The sequence below is a fragment of the Callorhinus ursinus genome, unplaced genomic scaffold (assembly GCF_003265705.2).
Source record: "Callorhinus ursinus isolate GAN/ISIS: 27379988/994484 unplaced genomic scaffold, GSC_fseal_2.0 scaffold25, whole genome shotgun sequence".
Taxonomy (NCBI): domain Eukaryota; kingdom Metazoa; phylum Chordata; class Mammalia; order Carnivora; family Otariidae; genus Callorhinus; species Callorhinus ursinus.
The window spans coordinates 6,791,572-6,819,233 of NW_027397087.1; the positions used below are offsets into that span (position 1 = coordinate 6,791,572).

At 43.0% G+C, this 27,662-nt stretch overlaps 1 protein-coding gene and 1 long non-coding RNA gene across 8 annotated transcripts in view; one reads left to right on the forward strand and one right to left on the reverse strand.

Moving 5' to 3' along the window:
* Positions 1–27,662, reverse strand: part of FSIP1 (fibrous sheath interacting protein 1) — a 206,058-nt gene that overhangs the window by 9,597 nt on the left and 168,799 nt on the right. For 5 of the 6 annotated variants that reach the window (XM_073876777.1, XM_025883541.2, XM_025883542.2 and 2 more), the window contains 2 exons: positions 8,232–8,742; positions 763–844 (listed from right to left, as the gene is read on the reverse strand). In XM_073876777.1, coding sequence (XP_073732878.1) covers positions 798–844; positions 8,232–8,742 — 558 coding nt within the window. In that variant the 3' untranslated portion in view covers positions 763–797. The remainder of the gene's footprint in view (positions 1–762; positions 845–8,231; positions 8,743–27,662) is intronic. The other variant, XM_073876779.1, reaches the window with a different exon arrangement.
* Positions 13,346–19,305, forward strand: LOC141370045 (uncharacterized). 2 transcript variants are annotated; one of them, XR_012373738.1, is made up of 4 exons: positions 13,346–13,522; positions 14,601–14,721; positions 17,427–17,607; positions 17,708–19,305. It is a non-coding gene; the product is annotated as an uncharacterized lncRNA (long non-coding RNA). The 2 variants fall into 2 exon arrangements; XR_012373737.1 differs by having other exon boundaries at positions 17,427–17,582.

Genomic DNA, 27,662 nt, shown 5'->3' on the forward strand with positions numbered 1-27,662 from the left:
TGAAAGATGATAACTGATAATAAAAATCAAGTAATTCAGGGGCACCTGGGTGGCTCAGTCAGTTGAGCGTCTGCCTTTGGCTTGGGCCATGGTCCCAGGGTCCTGGGATCGAGTCCCGCATCGGGCTCCCTGCTCAGCAGGAAGCCTGCTTCTCCCTCTCCCTCTGCCTGCCTCTCTGCCTGCTTGTGCTCTCTCTCTCTCTCTCTCTCGTTCTCTCTCAAATAAATTTTTAAAAAATCAGGTAATTGCTTAAATTCCTGTTTAAGCCAAGTAGCATTGCCAATAAGAAAACAAAGTCTACGCTAACGCTGCTTTGCTGAAGAAAATTCATTTTCTTCCTATGGTGCGTTGTACTTGCCACCAGGCATTAGAGAGAGGAAAGCTGGAAAAATCAGGGCCCAAGTAAGAATTCATAGTGAGTAAATCTGTCTGAATCCCAATGAAGTTGTAACACCTAAAATCAAACATAAAGTCATCATAGCACTTCAACTAGTTTTCACATAGCGCGCACATACATAAAATGCTGGTTTCTATAATGTATCCCTGATGTTACAAGATTGGCAATAAAACACAATTTTACCAGGAATTTCAGTGGAAAAAAAAAAAAAACACTGACCAATTGTACCCCAAGTCTCAAAAATATCAAAGAAATAGAATCCAGGTAGAGAAAAATCCAAATATTAAAATCATTCTTTGAGGAATGGCCCCATAAATGCAGTCACTGAATAAGAATTCAGAAAAAAATTAGGTAATTGACTTTACCAACTTTCTTAAAAGCACACCCAGCAAGTCTCTGCTTAAGATTCTTTCCATTCTTCTGTCACATCTTCAGTCTCCTGTTCATCTGCACATTGAAAACAATAACCAAAGTTGTTAGGCCATCAGAAATGTGTGCATAGTTAAGAAAAATGGTTCAGCCTACAGAGCAGTAAGTCATTTTACACATGAGACAATAGTCATTCTCATTTAATATTTGAACACTCACCACGAGCTGCATACAAAGTTTACAAGAAAAAAAACAAAAAACAAAAGAGAAGGTGCTCGCCTTCATTTAGCTTACAGCCAAGAGGGAACTTTCTAGGTTTTAAGAACTAGAATGGTTGTGGATTTGGAGATGGCATCAACTTTCGTTGTTGCTTGCTTTGCATTATTTCCAGGAAATGTAGTGATAGTATCAACACACGGCCGAAAAATATCCAGTAGGGAGAAGGGTGGGAGAGAGGAGAAGCAGACCTCAATATCCCACACACGAGATGAGGAATGATCAGAGCGGCCCAGGCCTTCCCAGGGACTATTTCTTCTATCTGGAGTGTTGTCCTTCTTGCCCACCCAGTAAATGACCCTCATCCTTGGAGGCTCCACTTGAATGTCACTTCCCCACCTCCCCAGTGTTCATCATTCCCTCTGTAGTGTGGCTGCAGACTTTGTCCCGAAGCTCTTCCTACTCTCGTCTCGCCCCTGTGGTGATTATCTGCTTAAGGGCCTGCCTTCATCAGCAGACGGTGAAGTAATTCAGGGTTGGCACGGTGTCCTTTCCCTTACACCCTAGAACAATGGCCGTAGGGGATGAACACTGACATCCAGAGCCAACCCCTAGAAATAGATTTAATTCACCTGGGATGGAACCAAGGCATTAGCCTCTTTTAAATCTCATCAAGTGATTCTAATATGTTGCCGATGTAAGAAGCATCACCTAAGGGATGGACTTAGTATAGCTTAAAATGCCAGACAGATCTGAGGCAGGTGCCAAGTAGAGAGAGATCTGAAAACCAAAAGTATACAGAGCACAGATGATCCCATACCGGTTATGTGTGTCTCCAAATAAATTATCAACCATGAAAGAGTTGAGAACTCAAGTTAGGGCATGCTTGCTCTTGGTGACTAAAGGGAAGGTTACCCAAAAGCAGGACACGAGGGATGTTCAGAGAGAGAAGACAATCTGGAGAAGGTAGTACCTTCATTAAAATGAAATTTAAGAAGAAAGAGTAGGGATTGAGCAGATGGAAAAGAAGATTATCTTCTGACATTATTTTCACCACCACCACACAGATAATCCTAGAGTCGAGTCTAGTCCAGAGCTTCTCACACTTTTAACAAGTGCACAAATCACTTGCTGGGGCATCTTGTTAAAATGCAGACTCTGAGACAGTGGGTCTGGAGCAGGGCCTGGGACTCTGCATTTCTAATAAGCTCCCAGGACTGCATAGATCGAGTCCATAGTTAGGATCTTAACTTTTTTATTTTACCCAATTTGAATGAAGCAATGGAATCACAAGTTCTTATTAACTGATTAAAGGATAATACATTACAATTAAATACTCAAACTCTCCAACATGCCATTGTTGACACTATTAAACAAAATGATAGTGATATTTTATGAGCAGATGAAGAAAATAATCAGTGGCACATATTCACAGGAAAAGCCCACCTCAAATCAAGAATGAAAGAAAGCATGAAAGAAAATGAGTTGAAAGTAACTTAAAAAGATAAATTCATTGAGTATAAACCTCCTAAAGTGTTGTATCTAAAGGTAATGAACCCTGGGAATTTCTCACATAGCAACTCTGATATTTTGATCAAATAAATTTGGGGGAGTTGATTAAGTTACTAAGAGCATCTGAAAAGCAAAGAGTAGCCTTGAAAAAGGAATTTAACAAATAATAACTAGGAGGCCTGAAGGCACACACAGTTTGAGAGAAACAGAACTCCATCAAAGCAATGATGAGTTAAGTATTTCCTAAGAGCAAGCCAACATATTTTTTTAATGGAAAAAAAAAGTTAGCTAATAGGGTTACTTATTTTGGACTCTCAGTGCTCCACTACAAGCCAGAAAGCCAGTGTTACCACAAAGAAAACTTTCTCAAAACAATCTAGTGCCTTTGAAACTGTTCAGGTGGCCGGAATAAGGACATAACTAACATACATATCCTTCAAAACTGCAACATCCTTCACAAAAGCCAATCCAACTACAACCGACTCAAGTTACGTTCAAAAGTTACAATCAATGGCGAATCCCTATATTGTACACCTGAAACTAATTTAACCCTGTATGTGAACTATACTGGAATTAAAATAAAAATTAACAATAAATAAGTAGGAAGTTACAATCAAATAAACCGTCTGGTGGGCAGGATTTCAACATGAAGTATAATCAGACTGCACAGTTGTCACTGTTGGTCAACTTGTTGTCTCTGAGGACCCCGATGGAATAACATAATTAGCTTTCTGACATCTATACTGAAATCTGTGTTTCTCAAATATGTATAGTAAAAGTCTTGTAGCTTGCATTAATTTGACAGACTGAATGCTCCATACCAGGGACTCTGATTGCAGGAAGTCAGGCTAGGGCCTTGGACACAGGTATAAAACAAGCAAGCAAAAAACTCCGCAGATGACCCTGATGCTCTGTGCTCTGTAAGAGTGCTTCTCGAACCTCACAGGAAGTGTCACTGGGGAATCTTATTAAAGTGCAGATTATGAGTCAGTAGGTTTTCTAATAAGCCCCCAGTAACTGGGCCACACTCGAAGCAGCAAAGGCTTATAACATGGGATGGAAATCATATGGCTCCAAAGGGCCAGGCACATGACGTAGAGAGGGGCAGATGGGGGTCCTATGCCCCTGGAGGTACATGCCCCTTCCAAAGGGAATGTCTGCTACTCAGATCTCCTCACTGGTGGAAGGACCTGCTGATTTGTCACAAAAGTTAGAAGTCCAGGCTTTTATGGGAAATCTGAGACAACCACGACAGTTAGTAGACCTAGTTTTCATTTAAGGTTGTTATTTTTAAAACGAAAGTATCTGACTCATTCGTTATAGAAATTTTTTAAAAGCACCATTCATTATATGGGTCCTATGGGAAACTCCACTTTGTTTCCCTTGAAGGGTTTAGCATAGTTCTGACCCCTTCCTTTACTACTGCCTTGGTGTCCCTTTTTACCCTATTCTACTACTGCTGCTTTTGTTATTCGTATTTTCCTCTTTACTATATGAACTTCTGTTAATAAGTAGCTCAAATGCTTAGTGGGGAAAAGAGAATACCGTACATGCAGAGATGCCTTTTTGTTGGGATTCTCTAGAAAGCAATTCGACATAAGATAACTTGATTAAATACTAGACTAAGCACAGACCTGAAGGGCTTTCTCTCTGAAGTACCAGCGTACTCAGGCGTGTCTCGGAGGTGACGTGGTGGCAAAGAATGCTTACTCCCCGCTCTCCTCGCACCTGAACGTGGAGAAACTTACAGTGGGGAAGCATCCCGCCTCGCTCCATCCTGCTCCACGGTCTGCCAGGGAGAAGAGCCAATGCCCTGATCAGTGAGTTTGGGGGAAGAAATGGCATGCTCGGCTCAGCCCCTTCCTCCACAGCCGTCAGTACGCGCCCTCACCCCCGCCCGGCCACAGGTGCTCCATGGCTCCTGATGCTAGTGGCCCCACGTGGACAGGTCTCCACAGGTGAGGCTTGAGGCTTTTCACCTCCGCCAGTGACTGCGTGTGTCAGTTCACTCGAAGGACACAACATTCGGAAGACCATTCAGCTGCCTACCCAGGTCACAACAACCCCCTACATTTCATCAGCAATGAAGCCAACCTCCTTGCTCTGCATTCCTCAAAATCCCCCTGTCTTTAAATGGGTTCCGATCTGGGTAGGGAAGAGAAGACACTATTTACCAATCCCCTAAAGCCCCAACAGTGAGTAAGTACAGCACTGAATTTATTGGACCTTTTTATTTTATTTATTTATTTATTTATTTGAGAGAGAGAGCACAAGCGGGGGGTGGGGGGGACGTAGAAGGAGAAGCAGACTCTCCACTGAGTAGGGAGCCCAACTCAGGGCTCGATCCCAGGACCCCCTCGATCCCGAAGGCAGATGCTTCACCAACTAATCACTCAAGCATCCCTGAATTTACTGGACCTTTTATGCAGAAAGTTAAGTATCAGTAGTTACCGCTAAGCCTAAAGCACAAACAAGAAAAATGGAACTTTTAATACAGTTGTGAGACAGATCCTTATCTTTCAATACCACAATTTAAACTGGCCCTCAATGTCATTCAGCTGGGTTCTGTTTTTGAAGTTTTATCTGAGTCTGCCTTTTAGAAGAATTTTTTTTAAAGATTTTATTTATTCATGAAAGAGAGAGAGAGAGAGAGAGAGGCAGAGGGAGAAGCAGGCTCCCAGGGAGCAGGGAGCCCGACGCGGGACTCGATCCCAGGACCCTGGAATCATGACCTGAGCCGAAGGCAGACGCTCAACCATCTGAGCCACCCAGGCGCCCCCTTTTAGAAGAATTTTAATACTTGTAACAGACCTCAGTTCCTCAAGAAAAAGAAAAGAATATATCAATAATATTTGCTATTGAAAGAGAAAATAACTGGTTTTTCTTAATTCGTTCCTATCTATAGAAACCTACTCTGAATCACTTTCACATGTAACTGTTTCCTAAGAAAGACCTGAATATAACGTATCAGCTGACCATACGGCAACTCCTCATTCAAGTCACATCCGTAAAGAGCTTTGTGCCAAGAAAGCTGGTTTGGCATTCAGTTTTGGTGTTCGCTTTCGTAGAGAGCACATAATTACAATTTAGTATTTTTTTTATTTTTTTATTTATTTGACAGAGAGAGAGAGGAAACACAAGCAGGGGGAGTGGGGGAGGGAGAAGCAGGCTTCCCACTGAGCAGGGAGCCCAATGCGGGGCTCGATCCCAGGACCCTGAGATCATGACCTGAGCCGAAGGCAGACACTTAACAACTGAGCCACCCAGGCGCCCCACAATTTAGTATTTAGAATAAAATTAATTAGCAAAGTATTTTACTCGTAAACACTGAGGTTAGTAAAATTAAAAACTCCAACCTCCGATATGCTAACATGCACTCAAAATGATAATGTAGAACCTATTCCTTAAAGTTTGTTATACAATAAACAGAAAATAAAATATGGTTCACATATTCACCCCTATGCCATCTTAATCCTCCATACTCACAGGGGTTGTTATAATCATACATTAGGATTATCTGGTGCCTTTAGAGGCACGTTCTATGAAGTTATAGGTAAGCCACCACAGCTTCTTTCCATCAAGTCACATTAAGTTCTAGTTCATTCCATCTTGTCATGTTCTACTCAGAGACAGATATACATCAGTGTGACTCAGGTTCACACAGAAGTAAAGTCATATTTCAGCAAAGTACTATTCTAAACCCCCTTCCACACAGACTCCATGGGAATGAGATCGCATATGCAACAATCATCCCATCCAATTTAGTAAGTTTGCTCACAGTAGACAAAGAGGAGATGCAGATATTTTCTCTAATAAAAAACCCCTATCCAAATAGAAAGAAAATACACCATGATCTTAGAACAGAACAAAGTTTTCATAGTTTATTTATTAAATGAAGATCCTTAGTGGGGGAAGGCGGAACGCACCCACTTAATTGAATTGCATGTTGTAAAAATGAACTCTCTGCTGGATACAAAGGTCATAGCTTATAAAATTTCATAAAAAAAGAGAAAAGTTCCAAATCTTTATATAGCATGTGAGGCTTGCATAATTCTTAAGCAATACCACCTGCTTTCATTCATAATGTGAAGAATAAATGTGAACCACATTTTCAACATATTCTAAAACTGGGCAATTTAAAATTTTCATTTCTTAAACAGGCACTTGGTTTAAGGCTGCACTTTGGACATCAAAGGAGATGTAACAATAAGTCAAAAGATAGGATCTTTGTCCTCAAAAAAATTACACAATTTTAAGGAAGAGAAGGTGTGTGTGTGTGCCTAACAACTTCAAGACAGTGTGTGTGAAATGACCTGATAGCGGACCAAGGTTCTTGGACATTTGGAGGAGAAATCAAACTTTTTAAAAAAGGGAAGAAGGGAAGGTTACATTCAGAGAGGATGGGGTTGGGATCTAACTGCCATTGAAGGGGTACCTGAACATTCTTCAGAAGAAAAGAGTAGGGGCTATCCAGGGGCAGAGAAAAGCCCTGGAAATCCCGAGACCAGATTAGCCATAATCTGAATAACATGTAGAGGATTAGTTAGAGACTGATAGGAAGAGATGGAAGTCAGTGGAGGCCTTGACCAGCAAGGGAAAGAATTAGGATTATATTCCGTAGGCAGTGGAGAGCTACAGAAGTTTTCTGGGCTGCGAAATGTGGTTATCAAAGCTGGACGTTGGAGGGATTCGTTTGGTGGTGGTCAACAATGGCTTGAGGAGGGGGAAACCAGAGGTGGAGAGTACCGGTCCGAGGGTCATCACAGTGTCCAGCTGAGGCAGCAGGAAGAGCAAGGAAGGGATGGGCACGGGAGACACTGCGGGAACAGAACAAACAATACTGAAGCTCAAGGTGGGGAGCAAAAGAGAGAGGAGATTCAATGATGACTCAAATTTTGAGCCCGGGTGATGGGGGAAACAGAAAGGAAAGAGGAAAATCTGAGTTAAAAGGAAAGATGAGGAAATCACTTTAAGGCCATAACCACATGGAGTTGTCTGGCAGGAGTGAGAAATATGAAACTGAGGAGTTAGTTTGGTATTAGTAGAGTCTAGATTTAATAGGTAGACTGGAGATTATAATAATAGATTGATATAGATTTAATAGACAATATATAAAGTAATCAACAGATTAATCAACAGAGACATCTACATTAGAGGAAAAGTTGAGTCTATTTAAATAGACTTCTAACATAGATAAATAATTGAATATTTGTTTATGTCAAAAACTGTCGATAATATTTATAACCTGTATCATTGTACCACTGTAAGGTGCAACACTGGATCAAGCCAAAATACCTGGTATATACAAGTAGCTGGGACAGGAAGTTTGTATAGAAGTGAATAAAACCACTAATAAAATGTATTTCACATTTTACAAATTCATTCCCTGGAATAAATTGCCATCACTGAAATTCAGAAGTTAAAAGACTAAGAAAATCTATTTAAATTATTTGCAACTGTTCAAACCAATTTGTCTTTTATTCTGAAATCATCACTGTTTTCCGTATAACCACCAAAAATATGTATTCATTACCATTACAAATAATGTATCTCATAAGAGTACAAATCTCAACCTTGGTCTCACACAAATGCTGATAAATGTTATGTTGCAAGCTATTGACACCATCTGTGATTTACAAACATAACTCCCATCCTGCTCTACCTGAAACTATAACATCTTTATACTGAGATGCGGAGTAATAATTATTCACCAATATACACATTCTCCAAGCCTTACCCGTTTCTGGTTTCTCTGGAGGGCTGTCTTTCAGATGTTGGTCTTCAGATGAAAGGCTCACATTGATGCCATACAGTGGGTCATCCAAGAAAGAGGGCCTTTTCAGTCTTCCAATGCCAAGAGTCTTTGACATAAAGTAGTCTTTTGTGTCAGTAATAACCTCGCCCTTGGAAAATTGGAGGCATTTCAAATTCTCTGCTTCGATGACAAGAGCCTGGGACATGTAATGCCCAGTCAAGGCTTTGGTGAGATAGTAGCCTGTACGTGTTTCACATTCCGCATTCTCGGGCATATCTGCGTCTTTAACCTCTGTGCTTTCGACCTTTGTTTCTAATCCATTTAGGAGCCCAGAGAGGATAGATCTGGAAAGATGAGGGACCTCAGGTGTTATACCCTCAATGTCTTCCTTTTCTCTTTCTGAAGGAAGTCCAATCATAGACTTTTGTTTGAGTGTGCATTCATCCAGAAGACACCTTAACTGTTCCTCAGAGAGAAGTGATGTTGAATCTAACTGATGAAACAAACCAAATGTTTTAGTCAATTGACTGAGTACACACATTTATTTTTGATACGCTTCCAGTAATGCAATATGAATGCAAGTGCCAGGAAATCCCTTACACAAGACACCCAAATAGCAAAATCATTCATTTTAAAGGATCCAGAATTTCAGGAGAAATGCACAGCATCCCTAGAGAATAGCTTTAGAATCTATCATCCCTACTAAAGTCCAGGGGAAATTCCTTCAATACTGATGGAAATAAATTACTGCATCAAATTAACCACTAATTCTCTCTCTACACGTGGAAGTCACTTGAAATGGAGATATCAGAACAGCACCTTCAATTTTATAAGTTTGGGGACATCAAGCAGGGAAGTAGGCAAACAGCCCATTGATAAACAGCTAGAAATCCTGCCATAATCTCCAGTAGGTGTTTCTCTGTTTTCCACCACTACTCAGTGTGAACCCCCATCACCACCAATTTCTTAAAAATCTGGGGGAAAAAAAAACAAAACACCTCAGGCAAGCAAGTCAGCCCATACCCGGGCCTGGGGATTTACCACGCCTATGTCTGTCTACAACTTTCAGCGGACAATATGACTAAAGACAGAAAAGGAAGGGCAAAGAGGTGGCACATCCTGAGATGTGTAGTTGCTTCAAAACTACAGGTCTAGACAGAGGCCAGGAGCATTCCAATAACAGTGCATTCTGGGAGGAGGATTTGATCACAGACGTTTAATCTCTGCTTGTAAAGGCTATCAGGGCTGAGCATTTCAACCAAGATCTTAAGAATTCAGAAGCATTGTTTTCTTCCCGTGATGTTCTCAGGAAATAAAATAAATCAAATGAAAGTATAGAGCTATGTTCCACAAGAATTCAACTGAATAGCATGCCTCTTGAATTGCATCAATCTCAAAAGGAACCAAATTAAAATATATTGAAAAACACAAAATAATTTCTCTTTCTCTAAAGAATCAGCACCATTCTTGATTTATATAGTGGATTATTTAGGAAAACACTAATCCTCTTTATAGGGGCATGCATTATCTAAGACAAAAAATCCCCATAAGAAAACCTAATCATGAATTGCAATGGCCTTAATTTCTACTTCAGTAAAGTGAAACAATGCTGTTGCCCTACTTAGTAGGACCCAGTTAGAATTCACCAACTATTCTACATGTATAAAGTATCAGGGAGGGAAGGTGTTATTGGAACCAGTATAGTTAATTCTCTATTATTGTGTAATGCTTCGAATGAAGCTAACAAAAAATAGTATGTAAAAGAAATTTTTAAAATATATTTTGTTTTAAAATTATATTTAACTTCCATATATTAAAAGCTAGTTTTCACAGTGGCAAGCACCATTATGAGTTTGAGAGTAACAAGAAATTAGGATAATTATCTAGGATTCAGGGTGCCTGGGTGGCTCAGTCGTTAAGCGTCTGCCTTCGGCTCGGGTCATGATCCCAGGGTCCTGGGATCGAGTCCCACATCGGGCTCCCTGCTCTGCGGGAAGCCTGCTTCTCCCGCTCCCACTCCCCCCTGCTTGTGTTCCTGCTCTCGCTATGTCTCTCTCTGTCAAATAAATAAATAAAATCTTTTAAAAAAATAATAATTATCTAGGATTCAAAATTTAGGTAATTCACCCTAAGGTTAATATACATATCAAAAAATAGGAGTTGAATTACATATTAGCAAATCCTACTTTCAATCACCAGACATTTCAGGCATCCAGATGTGGTACTTTATCCATTATTAGGAGAATTCCCTTCAAAAACCTAATCCACTAGAAAATGAAGGCAGTCCTCGTATGGTAGTAGATATTTTCAAATAGTAGATACTTTCAAAATTTGCTTATATTAAACTGTTATATAAAATTGCTTATAATGAGTAGACAATTCCCTGAGATCTAGAAAGGGCCCATTGAGTGTCATCTTCATAAAACATGCTCACCAAAGGCTTATCATATGAAATTTCCAGACACTAGAAAAAAAAATCACTTCATACTGGAGAAGGAGGATGAAGGATTATGCAAAGAGATCTGGGGGAGGGGGCAGAGAGGAAGAGGTGGAAAATTGGTAGATTATCTGGTACATTTGACCACTTCCACAAATAATATTAATAAAATAGATGCTTGGTAGTTCTAATAATCTATTTGGCTAGATGCACAGAAAATTAAGTAAAAGGAAAAACAGCAATTATGGACTCTGGGGAAAACAAAAAACTATATGAAAAGAAAGGAGAGTAGTGTTTCAGATAGGTAACAGAAAAATAAGCAAAAGAAAATAAGATAATTATTACCTTTAGGACATAGTAAAAAGTTGTACAAGAAAGGATAATTATTAACTTTAGGACATAATAAAAAGTTGTACAAGAAAGGATACCATAGGGGGTGCCTGGGTGGGTCAGTCAGTTGAGCATCCAACTCTTGCTTTTGGCTCAGTATCAGTTCATGATCTCAGGGTTGTAGGATCAAGTCCTGTGTTGGGCTCAAGCACTGGGTATGGAGCTTGCTTGAAATTCTCTCTCTCTCTCTCTCTCTCTCTCTCTCTCTCTCTCCCTCTCCCTGTGCCCCACCCCCCACCCCTCTCTAAGAAATTAAAAAAATGATACCATAGAATTCTACTTGCTTTTGCTGTAAATAATGTTTACATGGTCATCATAATATATATAGCGATGATGGAGGTAACCAAAAATTATGATTTGACTATTTCGGAGAAATAAGAGGAGAGAGAAGGGATGTTTAGAATTAAAGTTAAAATTAAATCCATTATAGGAAGCCAACATACAAATGAATAATAATACAATGCTATTGTATTATTGATACAAAATTTTATATTATTGTAAACTGACATAAAACTGATCAATTAAGATAGCAAATTATTAAACAACATAGAGGTAAGGAGTTGAGGAAATATATAAAGGAATTAAAAATGCTTGACTCTGGAGAGTAAAACTAAGGGGGGGGAAGGATGGGACAAGGAGATACCATTTTTGTTTAAAACCTTTTAACACAACTTTAATATACTTGTCATTTTTTATATTTTAAGTTAATTTTAACTTTTGTTGTAGTAATAAAGAAAAAGTTTTTAAATAAAAATTAATTCAAAAATCAAAATCTGAAATATTAAAATGAAATTTCTAACCAATTATATTTTGGGCATCAGAAGCAAACTGAGGTTTCATGGAACCTGAAATTTATAATCTTGCCGCAGGAAGAGGAACTTTCTTACCTCTTTAAGAAAAAGAATACAAAATTGCAAGTAGGAAATAGGTACAAAAGTAAGTTTCTTTTTCTTAGAATGTGAGAAAGATCACAAGAAATTACTGGAGCCTTGTAAAGTCAAGTCCATCCCTTACCTTAACTCTTTAGGTCATTTACCAGAAATGTTTATATAAAAAATGTTTCCTGATTACAACCTAGCTTCCTCTCCCCACTCAAGGCTTGTACAAGTGAGGGGCCCTGAAGCTTAAGCTTCACTGGTTCCATAGGAAATCTGCTTCGGGGTGTTGCAAGATAAAACATAATACATTTGAGTCTGTGTGTACCCAAAAATAAGCTCAACTACAATCACCCTGATCCTCTGGGGGAAGCAGCCTGATGGGAAATAAAACAAAGAAGACTAGAACTTGGGCTTTGGTCCAAGTGTGGCCACCTCATGTATGTCACCCAAGGGACCCATCTCCTTCAGCGGTGAAAGGAGGGATTGAAGAAGATGGTCTCCAAATTAACCTCTAGTCCTAAAATAGATTTTTGTGAATAACCACTCTAACAATAAAAATACAAGAATAAACTTTCTATCACCTTGATAGAATTTATGAAAGCAAAACAATAACAAAAAGAGAACTTGTATTTCCTTAACTTCTTCACGATACCAATCCTAAACTCAAAAAATAACCAAACATTCCCTGGTCTCAATAAAAGTGAACCAACTATACTAAACCTTCAAATTAAGTTAATTTGATCACAGTGTTTTCTGGGTGGCAACGCAGATCAGAACTTTCCACATGAGTGGTCTTTCTCATCTTTGGATTCTCTGCAGAGACTTGCCCACAGTATAAACTCAAGAACTCGCTGTTGTGGGAATCAAGTGAATTAAGGTTGCTGAGTGGTTTGCAACAGCTACATACTCCATTAGTAGAAGTTATTTACACATGCTGCACTGGACTAAACTAGGGTTCTATCCCAAACGTCCCTAATGACCCTTGATAGTTAAAGGACGGTAACCCATACCCTTCAACCAGATTGCTCTGAAACTCCTGAGCTAATGAGCTCCATAACTGAACGACTCACAACAAGCACAGTCAAGTTACCATCTGTTCAAGTATTCACCTCAAAGTATTCATCTCTCAGGCCAGTTCTAATTTTCCAGTATTTCATAAACAAGTTACTATTCATTCTATTCCCGTCTTTCACAAAATTCATCATAGTGCATCTCAGTCTTCATTTTTCCACGCCAGAACCCAGTCTATTTACTCTCCTTCTGTGAAAGCCCCTCTCTTCCCATCCTCATTTTAATAACCCTTTTATGCACCTTCTTTCTTGCTTTAGCCAAAGCACACACATTCCATAGTCAAAAGAGTAAAGAGATTGGATTTTTCTCGACAGAACCAGAAGATAGAATACTTGTGGTGCTAGTTTTCATGCATCTTGCTGGTCTTGTTGACACACGCGATGAAGTCTTACAGAACAGTAACAGCTAGCCTTAATTAGGCGCCTGCTCCTGGCCAGACACTGCTCTATGCATACGACACGTATCAATTCCTTTCATCTTCACAACAAACCAATGAGGTAGGTACTCTTGTTATTCCTGTTTTATAGATGAAGAAAGTGAAGCACCAAGAAATTAAGTAACCTTTCCATGGTCACACAGCCCTAAATGGCAAACCTGGGATTTAAACACACGTAGTCCAGGTCCAGAGCCCGTGTGCCTACCTGCTAGACTACAGAGCCTCTCACTGTAAAGGAGTTCTCCCTCTACCACTCTCCAAGTATCCTTTTCCCGACTGACATTCATTTTTCTGTCCTTTCCCTCATGTATGAAACTTCTTCCCATAGAGTATTTTACCTAACTTCGAATTTTATTATCCACAATAGCTTAGTATCTTATGCAAACTTACACAGTGCCCTCTCTTTCAGCTCATTTCAGGGGGAAAAAAAAAAAGGACAACCCAACTCCATTCCCAGGGTGCCCACTATTTACACTTCTCCACCCAGGTAAATACCAATTTGGTGTAGGAGCTAAAACTGATGAGGAGCGCAGCTTGTAATTGCTGGAGATGGATCACAGACTGAATTACCTCTCCTTCATCCCTGCCTCTCCTATGATGCTATATATCTGGAGTTTCCCCAGCCATAAAAATCTCCAGTTATTTGGGCACTGAATTTGTTGACAAGGCAATCAAGATTATGTCTCTGGTACAGATCTTCCAAAAGTCCACTATTATAAGCAAGCAGAGGCAATCTTGCTCTTTGATATAAGCTTATGTCTGATGTTGGGCTTTTTTGTAGGGTTTTTTTTCCCACAAATGCGGAGTCCCTAAGGACACACCCTATAAAGCCAATATGATTATCACAAGTGAGAACAGAGTGAAAAGCCAGAATGTCCTAAAGGATTAACAAGAATATGGATGTAAATAGCTTTCAATGACATCAAGTTCCAATTCAAAATAAGCAAGTAGAAAACATTCTGCCCTTTCCTCAACTGCCAAGATAAAAGTTTACAACTCTCCGTTGCAGCCACTGCTGCCAGCACCTAACTGGTAGTTTATTTTAGTCAAGGTTTTTTAGCCACAAGGAAGAAAAATCCTTATCTTAAAAAAAAAAAAAAAAAGGCGATGACCTAATCCTTTAGCTTTCTCTTGTCTAGAAAACTCTCTCAGGTGGTAGAGACAATTTGGTCCTGGATCTAAGAATTCATCTCATGGATACCAACAAGCAAGAAATGAAGGACAGAGCTTTTGGGGTCTGGAGCTGCCATAGGCACGTAGGTTACGTGCTTCTCCTTTCTCTTCCTGAGTTCTTCTGGTGTCTTGACTCCCTGCTTGTCTGATGCATCCTCCCCTCTGCAAACAAGCTGTCTCTGCTTACTAATGCTTTCTGCTCTCTCGCAACCCCAGACTGCCTATGGAGCATGAACACCCACCAATGACTGGCAGTAACATCCATGTCCATTAGCTCACATTTTCGAGCAAGATGACCTGGTTGGTCACTGACTCAAGGAAGGACTGACAATATCAGTTTTGAGTGTTCATCACTAGTCCGATCACCTGTGGTGAGGGTCACATGGCAGGAACGTGGCTGAAGGGATATTTTTGGCAGGGCTGCGGGTAAGGGGGATTTCTCAAAGAAGAAGGCAGGAGCAGAGCAGAAATCTCAAAAAAAATCTACCATATCTATAACATCAGAAAGGGACCTGACAATGATGTTGTATATAGCCAACTTCATTGATTAGCCGTCACGGTGTTTCCATACTTCACTGATCTCAGTCTGAGTACTCACTGAATATTTCATTGAGAAATAAAAGTAGAGTTACTTGTTGGAAAATATTCAGTGGTGGATAGAATGGTAAGTTGGACTTCCAGTTGGAATAGAGAGCAGCAATACCAAGCATTATCTATATGCTCCCAACAGGCTCATATAGGCTCAAAAGGTTCATATCACTTGCTGTGGCTCTTTGAGATTGAGCAAATCAAGAATCATGGGGGTAGGGGCGCCTGGGTGGCTCAGTCATTGGGCATCTGCCTTCGGCTCAGGGACATGATCCCAGGGTCCTGGGATCGAGCCCCACATCGGGCTCCCTGCTCAGGGGGGAGCCTGCTTCTCCCTCTCCCACTCCCCCTGCTTGTGTTCCCGCTCTCGCTGTGTCTCTCTCTGTCAAATGAATAAAAAATAAATAAATAAATCTTTAAAAAAAAAAGAATCATGGGGGTAAAATGATTGGGGCTTTCCTTGTAATGTCTACATCTATAGTGCTAAATTTTCACAGAAAGAAGGAGCTTATTCGTCCTTCCCTCCCTCGCTCCTTCTCTCCCTATTCTATTCTTCTCCCACCCTCTCTCACACGGAGGCTACCCCAATCGTATAAAGGCCAGCCTGGCAGGTACAATGCTCTGAGGAGGCCACAGCAGGGACCAAGGATGCTGGAGCCCAGGTGAGATCTGGCATACCGTTACCCGGAATAGTCAGAGGTTGTCTGGCCAGAGGAGAATCTGAATTCTAGTCTAAAGGGAAGCAAAGGTCCCTGCCAGAAAAACTATGTAAAACATTAGGAATGAGGGTTGAGGCCAGGCTGTAAACAGGAAAGTGAGTCAGCCCCCAGGTCAGAAGCTGGGAGGCTCTGTGGACAGAATACTACAGAGTATGAAATAGGTCAAGGCAAGTGGCTCTGAGATGAGTTTGTGAATGATGTGGTGGTGTTGGAAGGCTGCTTTTATGTGGGGCCTGGCATATCAAAGTGGCGGTGCAGAACAGGACATTGCCCTTGCTCAAGCCACTGATCTTCCCCAAACAGCTGGGCAAGGCAGGGCCTGGAAGTTTTGCCCGATGGGTCTGCCTGGTGAAAGGCTGTCATGCCCCGGAATATTCTGTAATGGTTCTTCTTAGCCCAGGTGCCAGAGCAGGTCTCCCTGGTATCAGAAATCCAGACTACTGGCTTCTCTCTATGAGGATGAGACGGGTGGGTTGCCAGCTCCATCCCAGTGCAGAAGGGAAGGGTGAGCATGGATTGGAAGAGCTAGAAGCAGGAAATGGGATTCTCAATTCCTGCATTTGAAAAGGGGCCAGGAGCTCAGCTTTAGTTGGTGACCTAGTCAGAAGGGTAGAGATGTGCTCAAAGGAAAGCCAGACCAATTTCATTCCTCTGATTTCTAACAGGATGACTTGAAAAGGGGCTCTAATTTTTCTATTTTGTGGGAATTTTCATCTGAGCGTTGCCAATAGTTGCTATTTTCCAGCAGTAGGGACAGTAAGTCCGCTTGGATCAGCTTCCTCTTATTCTGAGCAAGTTGCTGGACTGGCCCTTTGGTCACATATCTACCACATCCTTTTCAGAAACAAGACTCAGGGCCCAGCTCTGTAGCTGGATGGAAGGAGCTGGGTACCCCTGCCCCACACACTCCCAGCAAAACTAAGCTTGGCCAGGAGGCTGCTGAAAATGAAGACAGCAAGTTTGTATACAGAGCACTTTTTCTGATCACTTTTTTGACCAAGAGGGGAGAGGAGCTAGTGAATAAAACCACCTATCCACCCCCCACTCTCCAGGGAAGTATATCCAGTATGTCCCTTGCAGAGCAACCAACTCCCCCTCCTATGCAAGATTGCTCATTTATCGGATAGTAACAATTATGAAAATCATTTGCATGGCCTTCCCTACTCTGTTTGAAAGTCTATTTTTATTATGTAGAAATAACCTGGGCCAAGGGAAGCCATGATGGAATCAGAAGTCAAGAAGGCCATTAGCTATTTAAATGCTTTAACCTGGGCCAGAGTCCAGATCAAGCCTCACCTTGATTTTGTAGGAGGTCACCTGAAAGATGAGTCAAGTTAGAGAAATTCAGTATAATCAACACCTAAAGAACCTCTGTATGGCCACAGGGCTGCCTCTCTAGAAATTTAAGTACTTCCCTTGACATCATCTTAGCTTCTCAACTGAAGAGAAGATGACCCTAGAACTGTCTCTGCTTATCTTCAACAGGCATTTCTGGGCTAACTACGGTCACTATGGGAACACCCCCAACAGGGGCTCACGAAGGCCAGGTCAGAGGAGCATATCCAACAGGCGTTAAGGAAAATTAATGATCACCCAATGCAGAAGGGCATGGAGGAAGCCATCTCCTGCAGCTGAAGCAAGGTGGAGATCTGGCATGGCCTAGAGGGTAGTAACTGGCCTCCCTAGAAGGTAGTAACTGGCCTCACAATGCCTACCGATGGATTAGATAAGATCTCCAGACTCTGACCGTGAGTATTTCTTTCCAGAGACACCGGCCCTCAGTACATCATCAATGCCACATTCATCAGCTGCTCTGAGGACAGCTCTTCTTCCTCTTGCTGTGAGAAGTACCTCTACTGTAGCATCATCCAACTCCTGCCCCCCACCCCGCCCAATCAGAGAGAACACTCAGCTGGACCCCACCCACATAAGAGATACCATCCCCTCTGAGACATGCTCAACCCTAGGAACTGGAAAGGGAAACTGAATACTTCCTTGCATAGACAAGAAGTTTCCTAGCAGCACAGACAAGCCCAGGAACCAAGCTGCACTGACATTAAAATGCTCCAATGTGACCGGATTCAGTTTCACCATCCCCCAGATCTGTGCACCTGCCTGATGCTGGGCTGAACGGACCTCACAAAGTCTGTGCTGCTCCCACAGCTGTGGATCCAGATTATCACTACTGACGTCAGTGTCTGGCCCCTCGTGTCACCGATGAGCATATCATGCCCCTCCGCCCTGCCATCCGCGACTTTATTGCTGCTGAGGTGTGACCTGCTAACAAGGTGTGATATGGTCAGCTGGCTACTCCTAGGCTTAAGCAAACTACATGTACAAGCCTGCCCTTGGAGCAGGCTTTGACCAAGAGGGGAGAGGAGCTAGTGAATAAAACCCTGCCGCCTCCTCCCCGTGGAAAATGGCTATAAAATGTAGTCACCATCATGGATTTGCCCTGATGTCCCATAAGATCAGACAAGCAACTATACTTGCTAGCAAACAGTAGCCAGACCCATAATACATCCTTCATAATTATGCTCCCTCCTTCTCTGTCTCACTCCTTTTCCCCACTTCTTCTCTGGTGTTGCTTTCATGAGCTAAGTGACAGCATATAAGCTTTTGCCTCCGGAGACAGCCACCATAAGCAACAGCTCCCGAGTCCCGGCAGGGCTCTGGACACGGCAGCTTGAGCCGTCCGGCGTGGGCCGGGGAGCCCAGGGCCAAGAGCTCCACCCCAGCCTCTGCGAACTGGTCAGAGGCTCAGAGGGCAGCGCGAGCCGGGGACAGGGACGGCAGGGCTAGGGCCAGCACTGTCAAGGCCACAGGAGGCGGACTGCCGCCACAGGAGCCCTGGGGCTCACGGCTTCACGGCCGGTTCATCCTGGCGCTGAGGGACGCGAGCAGCAGAGCACCACCCAAGGGGCAGGGGCAACGGAGAAAATCCCTTGGAGTCCTGGGAGGACATCTGCCCAGGGCAGCCAGAGGCGGCCCAGCTGGAGGGAGAACAGGAACTGGAGAGAAAGCCGAGCTCACAGCTTCGGTTCGAGTGTCAAGACAAACAGGAAAAAAGTGACAAACACTGGGTATAAAAGACGTGATGGTATGGGGGTCAGTACTGAGGCACATTTATTACAAAACCAGGGAGGCCTGCCTTCTCTCCGGGTGGGCAGAGTACCAGACCGGGCCTGGGGTCTAAGGGCATTAGGCAGGAGTAACCCCCACCAGGTCGGCATCCACTGAGGGATCCAAATGCAGGGCTAGGCCGGCATACAAATAGGTGACAGCCCTCCACAGCTTAGACGTGCCTCCAGCGTCCTTTCTCTGTGTTGCTTTCTCACAGCCATTTGTGTTCCAGTAAATAAAGTTCCCCCAAGTTAAGTGTTCCTTAGGCTGCATGCTATCTTTTTGAAAAAAAAAGACACCTCCAGACGGAGAGGAAATAGCCTTAACCACAGCATGGATTAGTAGAGGGAGGCTGCCGTTTCTAAGTTAAGACCCCAGGTCTCTCACCCCCTCAGCTGTTCTGTATAGGACAAATCAGTGGGCCTCTCAAAGCCTCAAATTTCCAAACTGTAAAAGAGACACTGTAACAACTAGCTGGCTCCTAACTAGTGGGGAGGACTACTAACAGCTCACAATCTGCAATGAGCATGAGAAACACGGGTGAAGCGGCCAGCACCCCGCCTGATGCAGGGGAAGCAGAAGTCCCCTGCACACCAGGACATCAATAGTAACCCTCAGCTTCGATTTGGGAAGCTGATGGCGGTAGTGCCTAGATGACGCCTCTCGGAAGTTCGAGACCGAAGTCTGCACATTCCAAGTTCAGTTGGCCCCTACCTTTGAGGGTCTCTCTGGGATATTGGGAATGGAGCTTTGCAAATGATCAGAGAGCTAACAACGTGCAACAGGTAAACTGTCACGTGTACTCCGGGGATTAGTGGGGGGCTACAGAGGCCATCCAATGTCGGGAGAGAGCTCCCAGGAAAGAAAGAGGGAATGTGAATCTCAGGCATCCCAAGCAGGAAGGTTGACACTTCAGGGCAGACACTATTCAGTCTTCAGTACCAGAAAGCACTGTAGTGACCAGAAAGTACCCAGAAAGAGGCTGGTTTCCAGATACCTTTATCTTTGCTTAAAATAATGTCAGGGTTCAAGATGAGTCGTGAAACACAGGGACGTAAGTGAACCGGGTCTATCCCTTGCTTTGCGTGAGTGCATGCGCGCGTCCGCGCACGCACACATACGCACACACACACAGGCATGCACAGGACACTTGCCTTTTGCCAACCCCCTCTTTTTTCTGCTCCCTTCCCGAAGGTACCCTAAGACCTCAGGCTGCCCCGTCTGCCCTCTCCACCTGAGCACACCCTCCTCAAAGAGTATCCTCAATTCCAAACCTTCTCAAATGTCCTATTGCCCTCACATCAAAACTTACCTTTCCTAAGATGTGTTTCCTCATTATTCTCCCCAAGACTAAGCAATGCCAGCCATTGTGTAATGGGACAAGCTCGCATTTACGGGAGCTTGTCCCATTACAAGCTCCTAAGGGACAAGCTCGCATTTACAGGAGACTCTTCGAATCAGAATGACTTAATCGAACGGGTGATTCTAAGAACAGGAATCTGGGCCCATAGCAGGATGGTAGAAAGAGATTTGGGAGATACCATTTTCAGCACCCTTACATCAGGTCACAAAGTTAGGCCTGGTTGAGTTCTACAGATGATTGGTCTTGTCAAATCTCATCAGATCTCGTTTTCCTTTTGGGTGTAAATCTAGCGCCAGAGAGTTAACTCCATTATTTAACTTGTTAATCAAGGAGAGCTTTTTCTGGTCACAAGCAGGCGACCTGTAGCTTTTCCCAGGGTTGAGCAAGGGCTCCTGAAGCTTTACCCTGTCTAGACATGTATCTGAAACATCTAATTACCGCTGTACATTCTCTACAGCACACAAAGCCCAACGTTATTACATAAACATGAAGCTCTCTCTTAATATTGCTGCTCAGTGAACTGTCCTTTTACATTTGCCGATCTGAAAGTGAAGTCATGCCACCACTGAGAATAAGGATCAGATACTATGAACAGTAACTTCCAAGTTTTGCTATGACCCAAACTGTGGGAGTTAAATCCTCTAAAAATCCAACAAAGAAGTCATTTAGTAAACTGGATCCAAACTCAGAAAGATCTAAATCGTTGGATGCATAGTCTCTCTTCAGTGATGCATTTCATTTTGCCTTCCACAGGGCAAGAGGGATATCCCTCTACTAGAGGGATAACGCTTTCCATCTCCTCTACAGGTTATCGGCCCCTCAATTAGGCAGGTGTCCAGACCAGCCTCTGGTCATTGGTCAGCGGCACTGGGGTTGTGCCATGGAGTGGGCAGGGTTTCTAGTCCTTGACTAGCCACCATATACCAGGAGTGCTGACATATGTTATCCCATTTCATTCTCGCAATTACCCAATGGGAAGAACTGGGAAATCATTCTCTACATTTAACAGATATAGAAAATAAGGCTCAGAGAAATTAAATATCTTGGTCCAAAGCCCAGAACTACTAAAAAATGAAACCAGAACATAAAGCTAGGGCTTTTCATACTGCTGTCTTCCCACAGATGCCTAAACGAGCTGACGAGGTCCCACCTTCCAGGGGGAGCACTCCGGGAGTAGCACGGTACTGTGGGTGTTGTGACACATCCTCTCACACCCGACTTTACATCCAAAAATGCCATCCAGCAGAGCAGTGCAACAGAACCACTTTCACCTCATAAACACGAGGCAGAAGTGTGAACAAGAGGTCCTTTCCGGTGGGTCCCAGCTGCCCCCTGCCCCTCCAAACCTGGACAGCCAGGTTACATCAGCACGGCACCCTCTGTGTCTGCCTTCCCTGATGGGTGTAAAGTTTCTCAACTTTCCCAACCAGGCTGGGACCAGGTCCCCCCAAGATGGACACAAGGCACAGGTTTGTTGGCTACACGAAACCTTCTTTAGGTGCTCCTCCACCTTCTGCAGGGGCAACGTCCTCCTATAAACTCAACTTGGTGGCCTTACTCTGTCCGCTTAATTAGCCAGTGGTCCCAAAATATGGGACAGGCCCTCTTCTCTCCCATGTGTTCTGTTCCCTCTGGGCCCTGCTCTCCCCACACAGCTTTGGAAGGTAACGGTTTAATCAACTGACAAACCTTCACTTATGATTTGGGCAGACCAGATAACAAAATTTTAACTCCTGAGAGTTCCCTAACATTTCAGATCCCAACAAGGATAGACAGACAGACAAACTGGTTGAAGGGAGGGGATACTTCTGGTACTCTCCATATCGCCCTCCATAGGCAACAACTCCCCAGACCTGTGGGCAAAGATGATGCTAACAAAGACTGCCCCCCTCCAACCCCAAAGAAAAATGCTTCAGATTCACAAAAATTCTGAAGCGCCATAAAAAGCCTATATTCTGGGCCTATCACTGTGATATTCACGGTAAGTCTGACATAGAGGTTTAATTTGGTCTGCCATGAAAATAGAACAAATAATAATCAGTCTTTGATTGTGGTTAGGTTTAATTATGGAAATCTACTCATGCACTTACATAGAAAGCTTCACAAACATGCAGAAAGCCATTTCTTTTCATAAGTATTTACAGGGAAAGAGCCTTCTCAAAAGGTTCTTTAAATAGATTTTTTTTTTAAGATTTTTTTTAGAGAGAGCCGGGTGGGGGTGGGAGGAGGGGCAGAGGGAGAGGGAAGTAGAGAATCTCAAGCAGGCTGCATGCCCAGCACAGAACTTTTCTAGACTCCAAGGATAGAGTAGTGAAATGATGAGTCAAAACCTCTGCCCCATGGATCTTGCTAGCTAGTGGGAGAAGGGAGGCAACAAACAAATTAGTGAGTTATGGAGTATGTGCAAGGGGGCCGGCAAGTGCTGTCCCTGGGCAGAGAGACGTAAAGCAGGGAAGGGACACTGGAGTGCGAGTCCAGGTGGACGCTGCTGTCCTTTCACAGAGGGCGGTCAGGGAAGGGCTCAGTGAGATGACGTTTGAACCAATACTTGAAAGAGATGAGGGAACGAGTCATAAAGACATCTGAGTGAGAGTGTTTCAGGAAGATGGATGGCGGGGGCAAAGGCCCTGAGACAGGAGTCCGCCCATCATCTTCAAGGGACAGCAAGGCAGTGGGCATGGTGGGAGGGAGTGAATGACGAGGGAAGTAGGCGGTAAGGACCGAACGGTGGTAGGGGAACCAAACTCCTACTTCTACTCCGAAGGAGCTGGGGACCACTGGAGGATTCTAAGCAGAAAAGCAGCCAATGATTTAACTTCTATTTTTAATAAGATCACCCTGGGTTGAGAAAACTCTGTAGGGCGGCAGAGGGAGGCAGAAAGAACAGTTTGGAGGCCACTCGGCAAGCTGGTGAACAATGAGAAGGGATTAGGATGGTCGCATGGAGGAAGTGGGGATGATTTCGATTCTGGATATATTTTGAGGTAGAACAAAAAAGATTTCTAGGTATAGTGTACCTATGGTGTGAGAGAAAGAAAGGAACCAGGGATGACTCCAAGGTTTCTCACCTGAAGGACTGAAAAGCTGGAGTTGCCATTAACTGAAATGAAGACTGTGGGAGGAGCAGGGTTAAGGGTAAGATCAGGGATTTGGTTTTGGACATGTTAAATTTCGGGTGTGTATTGCATACCTAAGTAGACATTTTTAAAGAAGATTTTATTTATTTAATTGAGAGAGAGAGCACTAGTGGGGGGCAGAGGCAGAGGGAGAGGGAGAGGGAGGAGCAGATTCCCCGCCGAGCAGGGAGCCCGACTCGGGGCTCGATCCCAGGACCCTGGGATCATGACCTGAGCCGAAATCAGACGCTTAACCGACTGAGCCACCCTGGCATCCCCTAAGGGGGCATATTAAATAGGAAGTGGGATATGAGTATCAAGTTCGAGGAATGGTCCAAGCCAGAGCCATACATTTGGGAATCAGCACTCTATAGGTGCATGAGATCAGCAAGGTAGCTGGAGTAAGTGGAAGACAGAATGGATTCAAGGACTGAGCCTTGGGGCATTCCGCAAGGTAGAGAGGTTGGGAAAATGTGGGAAAATTGGCTGACGAGACTGAGGAGGAGCAGTCTGTGAGGAAGGCAGAAAATCAGGAGGGAGCAGTGATCTGGGAGCCCAGTGAGGAATCGTTGGCTGTGTCTGTGTCGGGGTCGGGGGAGCAGTGAGATGGGGCCCGGGAACTGACCGCTGCCTCAGACCTGGGGAGACATCGGTGCTCAGGACAAGAGCAGTTTCAGTGCAGCTCCATGACTAAGTCCTGTTTGGAGTGGGCTTAAGAGACAATAGGAGGAGACAGATCTGATGACAAGAAGATTATTTTAAGAAAGCTGACTGGAAAGGAAATGAGAGCAACGGAGCGGTAGCTGGAGAGGGCATGTGTGGCTATGAACTCGAGGGTTTCAGCTGATATGAAGGTGAGGCACCTAGCATCTGACATTTTCATACCTAGCACTTAAATATGAAATGTATGTTGAGAAAAATTAGAAGGAAAATATGCTCTGGTTTCAGTTTTGAAACAATATTAAAATCCCCAGTGAATCTTCCATTTTATATATTTATTAGAGTTATTAACTTCATTTAAAGACTTTCTTCTGCACTGGCATCCCAGTTATAAATTGTTTGTTTTAATATAGTGAGTTAGTTACATGTGGTTCAAGACTGCAACCTCCTCTGGACCACTCAGCTAGCTAGCTGAGCTACTGACCAGCATCACGCCACCAGAGACAGGACACCATTGCTGGAACTGCTGCCCACCGCTGCCTTGGGAAACTGACATTTCTATCACCACTGCTCACATTGAGTGGATTCTCCACTCTCCCTGCCCCATCCCTTAGTTCAAAGGGGGTCTGCCTGCTAGGCTAGGTCTAGCATACGTCCTGTGGCAAAGGCTGCTGGGAAACTGAATAGTGGGACTTCCCAGATTCCATGATGAGAGGCAAGATCTGAATCCTGCTAAGATTCACAAAGTCAGGAATTTCCCAAACAAGGGAAGAGGAATCATATGCTAGCCAAACAGATTAAAACAAACAAAAAAACAACCCACATAGAAGTACCCCCTACAGGAATCTTCTTTATATTATTAGGAAACATCATTACAAGAAAAGAAATCTTTTTTTTATGTGACACAAAGTTGGAAACTGTCCATGCTACGGGGAAAATAGTGTTGCAAAAGTTTCATTTATTTGCGGGTGTTTGGCATCTATGAAGGAGAGGAATGTCTAATACTGAAGAAAAAGAAAGCTGGTAAAAAAAAAAAAAAAAGGTAAAAGTTCCCTTGAGTTTAACTATGCAAATTAGAAGATCTGGAAATAATACTCTTGATCCCTCATCCTTATTTTAGTTCTCACTAAGGCTGATTCATAAAAAGTATTTAAAATATCTGCTAGTATTTTCTCAAGGATGTTTTAAAATTCCACAAGGAGCTTCAGGAGAACATGTGCTATAAATTTGAATGGATTTGAACATCAAAGAAGAGAAAAATTCTTATAATAATTTGATTCCATACTTCCCTTTAAATGTGTTTAAAGCACATTATAGCAGAGCACGTTAAAGCAGTTTGCCCTCCAAGACGTACAACTCAGAGGAGAAATGATGGAACACAGCAGAGCAAAAATGGAGAACCAGAAATTTAACTGGAGGAGAGGAGGAAATATGCAATAGGGCAAACAAATTAATGAGTACTTGGTGATTTGACATATTTTGCCATTGGTGAGGAGCGGGGTATTTTTTCTCCATATTAAGAAAACAAAAGAAACAGAAACTACAGAAATACACAGCGGTCACTCATCTTGAGCAGGAATGTATCCCTCCCTCTTGTTTCAATTGCCTGAGCACTATTTGAGTACTTTATCTGCTTTTAACATTTAAGTAATTACATCCATTTCACTATGTGTGTTTTCATTATAAACTGCTAGAAGACAAAACATTTAATAAAAATGTGGTGAGATGGACAAGGAGAAGTGAAAGAGACAAAAGAGAAGAAAGGAGGTACAAAGAAGGAGACAAAGAGGGAAGTGAAATGACTGTACTCTTTAAATATTTCCTCTGTAGGTGCGTGCGTGCGTGCGTGCGCATGTGTTTGTGGTTTTGACTAGCAAATTTACTCCATTTCAATAGAGACCTTAAACTTCATAATTCTGTTATTTTTTTTCTTATTTCTAAGTATAAAAGCTAATGCCAGTTATTCACAACAGCCAAGACAAGGAAACAACCCGAGTTCACAGACAGATGAATGGATAAAGAAAATATGGTATACAATGGACTACTATTCAGGCATAAAAAGAAGGAAATCTGCTATTTGCAACAGCATGGATGAGGGCATTATGGGAAAGTAAACTAAGCCAGACAGAGAAAGACAAATACTGTATGATCTCACTTATATATGGAGCCTAGAAAAGTCAAACTCATTGTTGGAGGATATAATCAAAAGGACATGGCCATCAGTTGACCCTCAAGCTGGACCCAGGCAATCGGTGGCTCCTCACCCCCTTCCCACCTCCCCTAGTCTTGGAATGCACACTCTGCCCACTGTCCCCACAGTGGAAACTGTCCCAAGGACATAGACTTGGAGAGTAAGGTCTTATTAAGACCATCTGGATACTATTCGTGACTAAACCTTGTTAAGCCCTCTTACAAACTTTAAGATTATGGGAGATGAGCACAGACATCTTGTGGCTACCCCAAAACAAGCCTTGTACGTAAGCTCCCTTGCTTATGAAAACTGGCACCTACCCAAGTAGAGTTACCCGCCTCTTTCTTCTGCCCCTCCCTGCCCTCGGTGTATGGGGGCTAGTTGCAGATGATACCCAGGAAGCTCCCGAGGTTGCAAACCAACATTCACACGAACAGTATAATGGTGGTTGCCATGGGCTGGAGGGTTCGGAGCGTATGAGGTGATACTGGTCAAGGGGTACAAACTGCCAATTATAAGATAATTAAGTTCTAGGGAGCCAGTGTACAGCACTGTGATGATAGTTAGCAACACTGTATTATATACTTGGAAGTTGCTGAGAGAAAATCTAATTATGTGAGGTGAGGGGCGCCCGGGTGGCTTTAGTCAGTTAAGCGTCTGCCTTCGGCTCAGGTCATGATCTCGGGGTCCTGGGATGGAGCCCAGCATTGGGCTCCCTGCTCAGCAGGCAGTCTGCTTCTCCCTCTCCCTCTGCTCCTCCCCCCTTCATGCTCTCTCTCAAATAAATAAATATTTTAAAATTTTTTAAATAATAATTATATGAGGTGATGGAGATGTTTATTCTGACAATCATTGCACAATATACACGTATATCAAATTATCACACTGTATACCTTAAACATACACATTATTGTATGTCAATCATATCTCCATAAAACGGAGGCCGGGGGGGGGGGGCCAATGCCAGGTTAAGACCCAAAGCTATATGTTGAGAAAAATGTAAAAGTGTACCTTTAGATTTCAATGAAGTCTATGAAGTCAGAAGGATACTGTGAAGCAATGTTGAAGAGAAAAAAGAAGGGAAAGAAAAAAAAAGAGAGAGCAAATGCCTTCAAAATATGAAGCTAAAAATTTACCAAATGTTCTTGTTCCCAACTGACACCAAAGACCAAAATGCACCACTTTCCTTCCTTCTGCAGCTGAAGCTATAGTGGTTCTTGCCAAAGCTCGCAGCCTGTGGGGGCCCAGAGGGGCTGAAGAGGAATGAC